This window comes from Alligator sinensis, unplaced genomic scaffold (genome assembly GCF_000455745.1).
Source record: "Alligator sinensis unplaced genomic scaffold, ASM45574v1 scaffold134_1, whole genome shotgun sequence".
In the NCBI taxonomy this organism is placed as follows: Eukaryota; Metazoa; Chordata; order Crocodylia; family Alligatoridae; genus Alligator; species Alligator sinensis.
The window spans coordinates 1,338,594-1,349,515 of record NW_005841920.1 but is presented as its reverse complement, the minus strand read 5'-3'; the positions used below and the strand labels follow the sequence as shown (position 1 = coordinate 1,349,515).

Below are 10,922 nucleotides of genomic sequence, written 5' to 3'. Positions count from 1 at the left end.
GAAAAGCGGCCCCTCACCTGCCCCATGGCTGTCGCCCCATGCTGCAGCCCCTCACAGCCCATGAGGGGCTGCCTGTGCCTGCTCAGGACAGCCCCGTGCAGGCTGCAAGCAGCTGCAGCAGGAAGCACCAAGCCATGGGGCGGGGGAGGGGCCACTTTCCTCCGCACCGGGAAGGAGCCTGAGGAAAAGCTGAGTATGGGGGGGGAGAAAGCAGCCTCTCATCCACCCCGTGGCCAGCGCTCCCTGCTGCAGCCGCTCGCAGCCCACGCGGGGCTGTCCAGAGCAGGCACAGGCAGCCCCAGGAGGGCTGTGAGTGGCTGCAGCAGGAAGTGCCGGCCATGGGACCGCTCCCCCACACCCTGCACTCAGCTTTTCCCTGGGCTCCTTCCCTGCCCTTCCCCCCGCAACTGAGGTTCCAGCACAGGGCAGCCATATGGTCCCAGGCCAGAAGCCCCTGTGGGGGCTTCCGGCTGTGGGGGCAGTGCCAGGAGGGACCCGCTGTTGTGGGAGCCCGCTGGGCTTCCCCTGGGTCCTACTGCCCTTGATTCACGTCATTTTTGACAGGAACCAAGGGCAGATAAAGATTAATTTTGTAAATTTTTTAGGGGCCCTGCGGGCCAGATAAAATAGCCTCATGGGCCATATTCTGCCCACCCCGATGTACTGCAAGGGAACAGTGTAGCTTATATATACCTGTCTGCTTGCATAGAATCACTGAGGGCACAGACAGAAGTACCAATTGTTATTGCTATCAAAGGATATATAAGCTGTTATGAAACAACCATGAGATCTGCATGATTCTGTAGTGATACACATGTAACAAAACCACTCCAACTTTAACCTTGCTTATGTCAATCAAAGTTAGAGCAATTTTGCTAGCTCCTATGTGTTACAGGATCATGCAGACAATCAGTTAGTTTATAACTACTGCTCCTGCAGGTTTGCAAACAGCACCTTCCCCTCCCCTTTTAAAGTAGCTAAAATGTTTGTCTATATCTGAAAACAGATGGTAAAAGACCATTGCACACAAAGCCTTGAAGGAGAACTTTGAGGGCTCTGGAATGGATCCTGTCACCAAATCCTGACTAAGATACACAACAGAAGCCAGCTTTAGCATGAAAGAGCTCGTCATTTTCTTTCCTATCCACCAAAGGCAGTGTGACTGTCTTCTAACACAAAGAAGCATTTCTACACTAAAAGTGTATAGATCAAAAAGAGAGACCTGTATATTGTAAATATTCCCAAATGAAGCATGTAGTCTCAAGTACAAAAGGATGACCCAAGCATATCTCTGCATATATGAAATGTCTTGCAGACATTAAAAATATTCTTCCTGAGTGTAAATGAAGTTCAAGAAGAATGCGCGGCAAATGACAGCAACAATGGCTATGTTTGTAATAAGTTCTCTTAATCAAAACCCCCTTTTGCTTGTGGGACATCACTATCTGGAAGTGTTGTATATACTAAAGTTCATCTCTTCAGTCATCAAGAAAACAACGGACTTTTCAATTCATATCCAAGACTCACAACACATCAGTGACTTGGGCGAGGGGGTACAAAGCACCCTGTTCAAATTTGCAGATGGCACTAAAATGTGGGGTGAAGTGGGTACCCTAGTAGGAAGGAACAGGCTGCAAGCAGATCTAGACAGGTTACAGGGCTGGGCCGAAGAGAATAGGATGGGGTTCAACACTGACAAGTGCAGGGTAACGCACCTGGGGAGGAAGAACCAGTGGCACACCTACAGGCTGGGGAACTCCCTTCTCACCAGCGTCAAGACAGAAAAGGATCTTGGAGTCATCATCGATGCCACAATGAACGTAGGCCGACAAAGTGGGGACGCCGTCAGGAAGGCCAACCATACCTTGTCGTGCACCCGCAGATGCATCTCAAGCAGGTCCAAGGAGGTGATCCTCCCCCTCTATGAGACACTGGTCAGGCCGCAGCTGAAGTACTGTGTCCAGTTTTGGGCGCCACACTTCAGGAGGGATGTGGCCAATATGGAGAGGGTCCAAAGGAGGGCCACCCACATGATCGGGGTCAGCAGGGCAGGCCCTACAAGGAGAGGCTGAGGGACTTGAACCTGTTCAGCCTCCAAAAGACAAGGCTGAGAGGGGGTCTAGTGGCAGTCTACAAACTAGTCAAGGGGGACCAGCAGGCATTGGGAGAGTCCCTGTTCCCCTGAGCAATCCCGGGAGTTACAAGAAACAATGGACACAAACTAGCAGAGGGCAGTTTCAGGCTAGACATTAGGAAGTGCTATTTCACTGTCAGGGCGACTAGGACCTGGAACCAACTTCCAAAAGAAGTGGTGCTGGCTCCTACCCTGGCGGTCTTTAAAAGGAGGCTGGATGAACATCTGGCCGGGGTCGTTTGATCTCACTACTCTTTCCTGCCACAGCAGGGGGTCGGACTAGATGATCTCCTGAGGTCCCTTCCGACCCTACCAACTATGAAACTTCATTTTTGAATAAGCTGACACCTGAATGTCTGCAAAAAAAAAAAAAAAATAACCAACCTCTAACACAAGCAAATGCACACTTCTGGTATTCAATCAATGTAAATGATGCTTGCCAACAATTTCCACCGTTAAGAACATCATATCAGTTACCCAGCAAATATTCTTGGAGCAAGCCTTTTCTTCACTCCTAATACAAAGGTGTACTGCAAGCTGTGTGAGGGAGAAAAAAACCCACCGTAAATGAAGCACTTTGCCAGGCAGTTATTTACAGATGGAAGCAAAAAAAACACACCTATTTTTTATTTTTATTTTTTAAACCAGCATTACAACAGGAGAGGACAGATGTACTGAACAGTGTATCAGTTGTGAAATATGTAGAGTACTACAAATGACTGGAAGTGGGAAGTATTTGCTCTGCTAACAGTGCCAGTAATATAAAAGCCATCATGAGACATCATAATGAATAACTATTCAAATACTACTACAAAAGGATTTTTTCTAGGGCCTAAATCTGTGTGTCAATAATTTCATGAAGTTGAGAATACAGGAAAAACTCTAAGAGACCAAAAAAAAAGAAATACAGGGAAACTATTCATGTTACAGTGGCAGTCTGTAAGTAGTAACAGAAAAAAGAAAAGTATGGGAAGATGAAATAGTTGCATTAAAGTATTCTAGAAAAACAAGATGGAAAGCATGCAGATCCTGATTAAGAAACAAAGCAGCTCTTCATGAACAGTGATTGATGATCTTAAGGTAGTTAAAAGGGGTACATCACACTGTACATCGTGAGGATGTCTTCTGAGTTCACTCGCAGAACTCTCTAGAGACTCTGCAGAAAATTACTTCAGCAAACACTGCACATGAATCAGACAAAGCATTTGTCAAACTTTCCGCAATTTATGGACAAGATAAAGTGAACTAGTTTTGAGCTTCTAAGTTTGATCTCCACTCAAGTCAAAGTAGTAAAAATAAAGGATTTTATTTGTAGGTAGGAAAAATATAGCTGTCAATCAGTTCATATTATTGCAAAACGCTTGGATCCAAGGTTCAAAAGTAGTAAACTTAGGAATAATAATATGGTTGTGGCATGACTGGATTACTAAACAAGCAACATACATTTGACTGCATATTGGAAAGTACTTTCAAATTTTGCAGAACACAACTTTTTCAGGCATTCAGTCCAAGAGAGTAATCAGGGACTCTACCAGATATACTGGTAGCCTTCATGCAATAGAACCTTGGGCTCCTCTTGCGTCTTGTCTGCTTCAGATTTTGCATCTTCTGTAGTATGTGAAATAAACTGGTCACTGTTTTGAAATATATATCCAAAAGCATCAAGAAGCAGGCTAGCAACTACAAATCTTGAGTTTGACGAAATAGATGAAAATCATAGTATAAATTCAGAATTGGAATATGTGTTTTTTTTAAGATATGGACACAGACTAGAAAAGTCACAGGAAAAACTTGAGCTATATCAGAATTTCCACGATTATAGGCTTAACTGAGCTGCTTAATTTTAGTATAGGATGGCTAGTTTTGCTTAGAATTATTACATTCTATAATAATAAATATAAGACTCTTTAATAGTATATAAATAAGCCTGGATATAGACCAGTATATACTGCTGCCCTTAATGTTGTACAATGTTAACTATATAACGATTTCAGCATAGGAACTTTCATTTTCTGAGGGCCCTCTCTAGAAATGTGCATTTCCTCTGTATTTATATTATAACCTGAGGTCTTTACATGTTTCTGAGCCTTACAGATAGAACATTCCTTTATGTTTAAAAATCTGCAATATTGATGCTTTCTAGTTTCACCATTCTACAGCAGGGAAAAATAACAAGACAAAGAATGCACGTAAGTACTTTAGTGCGCACTCTAATGGTAGCTGTATTTATCATTATGCAAAAATAATGACTTTATACTTATTGCAGAGATACCTAACAGTACTGTGTACATATCAAGTTAGAAATGATGCAGTTCTCATTTTACAGTAGCAAATTAAGTGTAGTATTGATAAGCAACTAACTACCGCAATTCCACCCTCACACCTTCACCCTCTCCACCCCCGTTTGCTTTTCTTTTTTCTTTTGGAAAGAGGAAGAGTTCTGTTCTTGAAGGATAAAAAGGGTCCTGAGAATTAGTGTATGCCCCATCTGCAAGTAAAGCTGTTCGGGTTTAATCTCAGGCATGATTATTAAATCGAGATGATTTAACTAGTGCAAAAGGTTACATGTTCAATTATTTCAGATTACAATGGATTTATTTTAGTTTACCTAAAATTTGATCAAGAAGAGATTTGAGATAAATTAAAATAGAGTCACTCTTAAACCAAAAACTAAAAGTATCCAGAATGGTTTTACATTTGGTTTAATTAAAACCAGTCAAAATGTGTGCATCAACGAGGCTTAAGAATGGATGCTTTTTAATTTTAGGTAGTTGCTTCTGCGTCTGCAGATGCCATGACTTATATACTCATCATATAATTTTTCTCAACATTCCCAACTGAGATAATATTACCAAATTGTAGTGTGATACAGCTAGCTCATAATTCAGTTAGAATCAATTATGGCAATAAGCAGTTAGATAAAAACAAGGTCTATTTCTAGCATTTCTTTCCTTTCTCTCCAAGCAGTAAATTCATGTACAGTTGATAGTCTTACAGTAACTTTAAGGAAGCAAAGGAAAGACAAAAATCAGTGGGTCTCCCCTCAAAAAAAAAAAAAAAAAAAATTCAACAAGATTGAGAGGAAAACAGAGAGGATAAATAATACTAAAATTGTTTTCAAAAGCAAAATCTGGAGAGAGAGAGATGGTATTTTAAAGCGTTAGTTGTCAGATAAACCTGAAATAAAGTATTGAAACTACATGCAATCAGATCCTGCCCAATTCAAAAGAATATAGCAAGGTGACAAGTAGGAGTAGAGAAAAAGGTCACCTCATTTGCGACTCTAAATTCATTATGTGGCATGTGAAACAATTAAAGAGAGGTTCTCTCAGTTGTAGGGAACTTGCAGAAGATAAATTGTTTGTTGGGGAAGGAAGATTAAGTTTTCCTCAGAAAGGACTGACATATCATAGGAAAAGAAGAGAAATGTAGAAAATTGAAAGTTATGAGGAAAGAGTAAGAAAGAATAAAGAACTGTCTGGTTTAGGTAAAGACTTGAGTCGCATGTAAAGGTATGTAGTATAGAGAACAGCAAATTCACTCTCTGCCACCCATATCAATAAGTGAGAAAAGACAGTTGATAATGTAGGAAGGATGGAGTGCTGTTATAGCTGGGAATCATGATCCCAGAAATATGCAAGACATCAAAGTTTGTTTAATCACATCTTTAGTGAATCAACTAAATAGCTGGGAAAGATGTTAGTCAAGCTTTCATCCTTCCTAAGCTGTGAAACAGAAGCAGCAGGGAGCCTAAATTATATAAACTTACAAGATAAATATCAGTAAAAGGTAATACCAAACAAATATTGGAATTTAGGAAAACATTTATATTTAAGTATAGAGTGGCAAGGCTACAAACTGCCATGGAAAAAATGGTCACTGCTAATAATTTTCAAGACTACAGAAGATAAAGTATTTTTCTGGCATTTCTGATCATTTAAGCCTCTCGATGAAGTGAAATCAAGTTATACAAAAGCAGCCCAAAGGGCAGCCCAGGGCAACATCTATTTATTTCCATCATAATGTCAACATTTGGAAAGCAAAGCTATTTTGTTAGGCAAGGCTAGATTAGAAGGCCCAAATAGTTTATGAGAGTGAATAAGAAAGAAAGGCATTCTCCTAACTGTCAGGACAAGATACAGAAAGGTAAGAAGAGAGGGCAGCAATTAGCAGCTACAGAACAAAAACATAAATTTGGTAGTATTCCACTGAGAATTATACTTAAAAATTATTTTCAGCAATCATCGTATAACCGATGTTGTCATAAATGAAGGGACCTGGGCCCTGTTTGTCAGCTATAACTAGTAGCTTAAAAATAAGAGTTTGCAGTTTATTTTTTCTTCTTAGCAAGATACATTCTGACAAGACTGAACAGAACATACAGTATATGTTTATTTTTTTGTTGGCAAAATGTGAATTGTGGAGAAAATCCTGAGAGATAATTATTACTGTTAATTTGGTGGTACACACTGTTCCCTGCAAAGACCAAAAGAGAATTTTATTCACCAAAACGAACTGTGTATCATTAACTAGGTCAGTGGGATCCAACCTTTTTGACAGGTGCACCACAAGTTAGCCTCATATCCTCCGAGAGCCACCCCAATCCCCCTCCTCTGTCCAACCTGATCTGCATGCTGTTCCCTCCCCAAACGCCCACTCTCTGGCCTTCTGGCCCTGTGCTCACGACCTGATCTGCTGCATCTGGTGATGTATATTACCTGTCCCTCCCCCAACCAGTCAAGTGCCACACACAAGAGGCTGCCTGTGCCACTCCTTGCCCTACGTGCCCCAGGTTGGCCACCCCTGACCTATGCTCATTACAAGTTCATTTCTATCCTCCTTTCCAGGAGGAAAGCATCCATTAGCTCCCAGGCCTTACCTGAATATAAAGAATGACGTTATTATAAATCATATAAATAATGACAAGAATCAGACTGGGCAGAACAATCAAACCCTATGTGGCTGAAACAAATCTGTGTTTCTTAGCCCCCTCCCCGATTCTGAAGGAGAGACTGAACAAGCTGATGGTCAGGCCCTGACTGGGGTCAGACTCACCAGGATTGCTCCAAACCCCATTCTGCCCCAGGGATAAGTAAATCCCCAGGAAGGGAAGGCCAGCACATGTTCTCAACCCTGTGACACCAGCCTAGCAGCCAGGGCCCTCATGGGACACTATGTGGAAGTCAGCAGCACTGGGAGGGTGGGTTGAGGTGACCCTTGCCTGCCTCCGCCCCAGACAGATCCCCGGCCTGGGGCAGCTCCTACCCCGGCTGCCCCTCCCCCCTCAGCTCCCCCTGGGCAGGATGCTCAGCCCCACCCCCTCCGCCGGGCCCCCACGGCCCGGCCCCCCGCCGGACATTGGAACCGGGGACGCAGCCCGGCTCGGCCCGGCCCCACCCCGCGCTCGGCTCCGCGGCCCCGCCCCAGCCCTAGCCCCGGCGCCCCTGAGCGAAGCCAGGAAAGTGCGTCACAGCCTCGCCCCGCGGCCCCAGGGCTCCCGCCCCGGCCCGGCCCCGCAGCCCGCACAGGGCCCGGACCCGCTGCCTCCCTCCCCTCTCCGCCCTCGGTCCAGCCCTAGCCCGGGCCGCGCCACCCCCGCCACTCACTGACAGCCGCGGCATCCGAGTGCATTTTCGTGCGGCGCACACCCGGCTCGGCCCGGCTCCCTCCGCCTCTCCCAATCACAGCGCCCAGGCTCAGAGCCCTCTTAGCCCGCCCCCGCACACTGCCCATTGGCTCTTGTAGCCTCACGCAGCCGCCCGTCTGGCCGCGCCATTGGACTCCGCCTCTGTCAGTCTCGCACTGCCCAGCCCACCCCACCGGTCACGCCTCCCTCTGCCACCCTATTGGCCAATGTCCTGAGCGAATCCCGCCTCCCTCCCAGCCTGATTGGATCATGCTGATGGCAGTTATTTCTGGATCGGAAAGCGCGTGCAAAGAGCGCCACTTTGTGTAGCCCGTGGATCTGATTGGGACGGGAGAGGCTTAGACCACGCCCCTGGCCTAGCATGATTGGCTAAGAGGGTCAGAGGCTGAGCTACAGGCTCGTAGTGGGCGGGGCTGGAATGGAGCGAGTGGTACTTGTCGGAGGAGCAAGTGGCCGAGGCGGCGCGGAGAGGGCTGGGCTAGGATGCGGGGTGGCTGCTGCGCTTACCTCCTCTCTGGTGTGAGGCCCTCGCGTTTGGGCACCGGGGAGGAGGAGAACAGAGGCGGGAGGATGGGTCTTGCCCGTCCCTCGGCCCCTCTCCTCCCGGCATCATTTTAGTCTAGAACAACTACAGTTTGAACCTTTTTCTTAATACAATGTCATACGTGTTGGGGCGACAAATATGCATGGGGCTTTAGATGAAACGACTCCACCTCCCAGTGCCTCATTTTCCGTTTCTCTAAAATGGGAATCGAAGTTCCGTGGAAGTTGCCCCTGCCATATACCCTCTGTCCTGTAGGGAATACAACATGAGTGAGGCAGTGGAAAAACCAATGCAGATTCATTACAGTGCATGTGTGCAAGGGAGCAGAAATGCTATCAATCTGTTGTTTCCCTGCTATAACAGCCTTTTGCTGCTGCCAGCTCATGCGGGACTTAGTCTTGTAGCTGTTGTAGAAATTGCGACCATGCTAACCCGGCCTTATGGAGGGTTGTTATAGAAGCACATAGTAGGATTGCGTTTTAGCCTTTAAATGTCTTAAGAAATTATTCCAGCAAGACTAAATTACAAGAAAGTCAATACAGTGAAGGACTTCAAAGTTAGGAAACATGAGGTTCATAGTATTTCTGCTTCCTTCTGCATATGCATCAAAGTCCTTAACAGTCTTTCAAGACTGGGAGGGCACTGAATCCGTCCCCTGCTTTTGCTTCCATCAGGTGGTCTCAGCTGGCCCCCTTCAGACTGGTGGTGGCCAGGGACGCATCTGCTGTAGACTTACTTCCCTTGACCATCGGATGTTGCTGGATCTTGTGGCAAAGCCAGAAATAGAGTCTACTACAAGCCTACTGCACCTATTAAACGAGCCTTCTTTCCTGCACAAAGACGACTAGTATCTGTTGAACAAGTTCCGATGCTAACTCTGAAGGCAGAGCATGCTACATTATATCTACGTAAAAGTTGTTATAAAATCATGAATTTTGTGCCACATTGCCAAGGTTAGTAAAAACAGGATTTTTTTTCTATTTGCAAGTGGTATTTTCCCTGTTTTCATTATCTTTTATATTTTAGCAATTGGCATTCATGCTACATCACCACCCTGCCAGAAAATTCCAGCACTCAAGTAAAGGCAGCAGCAGCAAATCCTGATTTCTTATGCCTTGCTTTTCTGTATAGGATATTCATCATAACAGCAAGTCTGAACTACCTTCACAACCCTTGGCAAGCAAAAGGGGCACAGAAAATTGAATAATTCTTCATTTCTTAATCTCTTCTTCCCATTGCCCCAACTCTATCTCCATGACATTTACATTTGATGCAAGAGGACCTTTGTCTTCTTATATTCGTGCTATTTATTTGTTTGAATTAATAGTTAAAATGACTAGTACACAAAGGAAACCATAGATTGTACAAGGTACAGGCCAAGTTGCAGAGGGTAACAGAAATCAAAGTTGCCTTTACTTCTTTCTTGCCATCAAAAACATGGAGAAGAAAACTGAAACATGGCTTTCCTCTGTCACTTCAAGCATTGACCCACTTTTCTGGGAATCATGCTGTAAATTGCTGAAGACACCAAGTGTCTACAAAGCAGTTGCTTATCTCTTGCATTTCTTAAAGCCAGACTTGAAAATAATTTGGCTCCAGGAAACATAATCATAGGGATACAAAAAATTCCACATTTTTAAATTAAGATGATGTTGGAAACTGCGTTGGAAAAAACAACTGAATTACAGCAGCAGAACAACAGGATGAGACCTAGAGAAGCAAAATACATACAGAAAATATAATGGTCAAAGGTCACAGTAACTAATGGCAGGGCTGTCTAATGTAACCCCTGGGCTTCCCACTCAGCCACCATTACTCCTCAGTCTGGCTACAGCAGCAGCCCGGGTCTTGGGGCTCCCCCTCACTTCTGTTACTGCCTGACCCAACCCCGAGGGGCAGTTGCCCATGGCAATGTGCGGGCCGGCTCCCGATCCCATCCTCGCCATGTGCGAGCCGGGCCCGTCTTTGCGCACGCGGACTGTGGCCAGCAGCCCGGGCACGCGGGGCCGAAGAAAACCGCGGGGCGGTAAGGTACGCACAAGCTAGAATCAGTTACGGAGGCGTAATGGTTTATTGAAAAGATTATTTACTTACACCCAAGGTGGTCGCAGTGTAGGCTGGACAGCTTTCCAGGCGCAGCTCCGTTTGAATCCTCGTTGGAGGACTCTGACAAACTCGGTTCTTTGACCGTTCTGTTCGGTTCCCAGGTCCCCCGGAGCTGTTAAGACTCCGTGGGTTCGAAAATTGGGTATATAGGATAGGGATACATCTAGGATTGCGCTCGGTGACAGGGAGAGGCTAGAAGCTAAACAGACCTCCGTTGCCTGCTTAAGAAAGGTGCGTTGGGTCCGCAAGGGTCCACATCGCTTGGAGATCTTCGCACAGCGAGAAGTCTCCTCCTCCTGGCGAGTTCTGTATCTCTCCAGGTTTCCTCTCTCTCCGACTTGGGCGGAAACTACCCAAGCCTTTTATACAGCTAGCAAGCCAATAGCTAGCCGCCACGTATGCCTACATTTAGAACCAGCCAATAATGTGGCACGAATCTAAATACAAATGGCGGGAACTCCTTTGCACCGTGCATCACTATGATGCAAAAG

At 45.3% G+C, this 10,922-nt stretch overlaps 1 protein-coding gene and 1 long non-coding RNA gene across 11 annotated transcripts in view; one reads left to right on the top strand and one right to left on the bottom strand.

Moving 5' to 3' along the window:
• DCUN1D4 (defective in cullin neddylation 1 domain containing 4) overlaps positions 1-7,854 on the bottom strand; it is a 70,892-nt gene extending 63,038 nt beyond the window's left edge. For 3 of the 10 annotated variants that reach the window (XM_025198355.1, XM_025198361.1, XM_025198357.1), the window contains exons 1-2: positions 7,741-7,849; positions 2,519-2,671 (exon numbers count right to left, since the gene is read on the bottom strand). Coding sequence is in view for 2 of the 10 variants with exons in the window: in XM_006019014.3 (XP_006019076.1) it covers positions 7,741-7,765 (25 nt within the window). In the remaining 8 variants the exon portion in view is untranslated. Of the gene's footprint in view, positions 1-2,518; positions 2,672-7,740 lie in introns of all 10 variants that reach the window. The other 7 variants (XM_025198356.1, XM_025198359.1, XM_006019014.3 and 4 more) reach the window with 5 other exon arrangements.
• A 372-nt stretch (positions 7,855-8,226) lies between these two features.
• On the top strand, positions 8,227-9,492 carry LOC102376097. The gene is made up of 3 exons (XR_323263.2): positions 8,227-8,298; positions 9,000-9,278; positions 9,352-9,492. It is a non-coding gene; the product is annotated as an uncharacterized LOC102376097 (long non-coding RNA).
• The last annotated feature ends 1,430 nt before the right edge of the window (positions 9,493-10,922 follow it).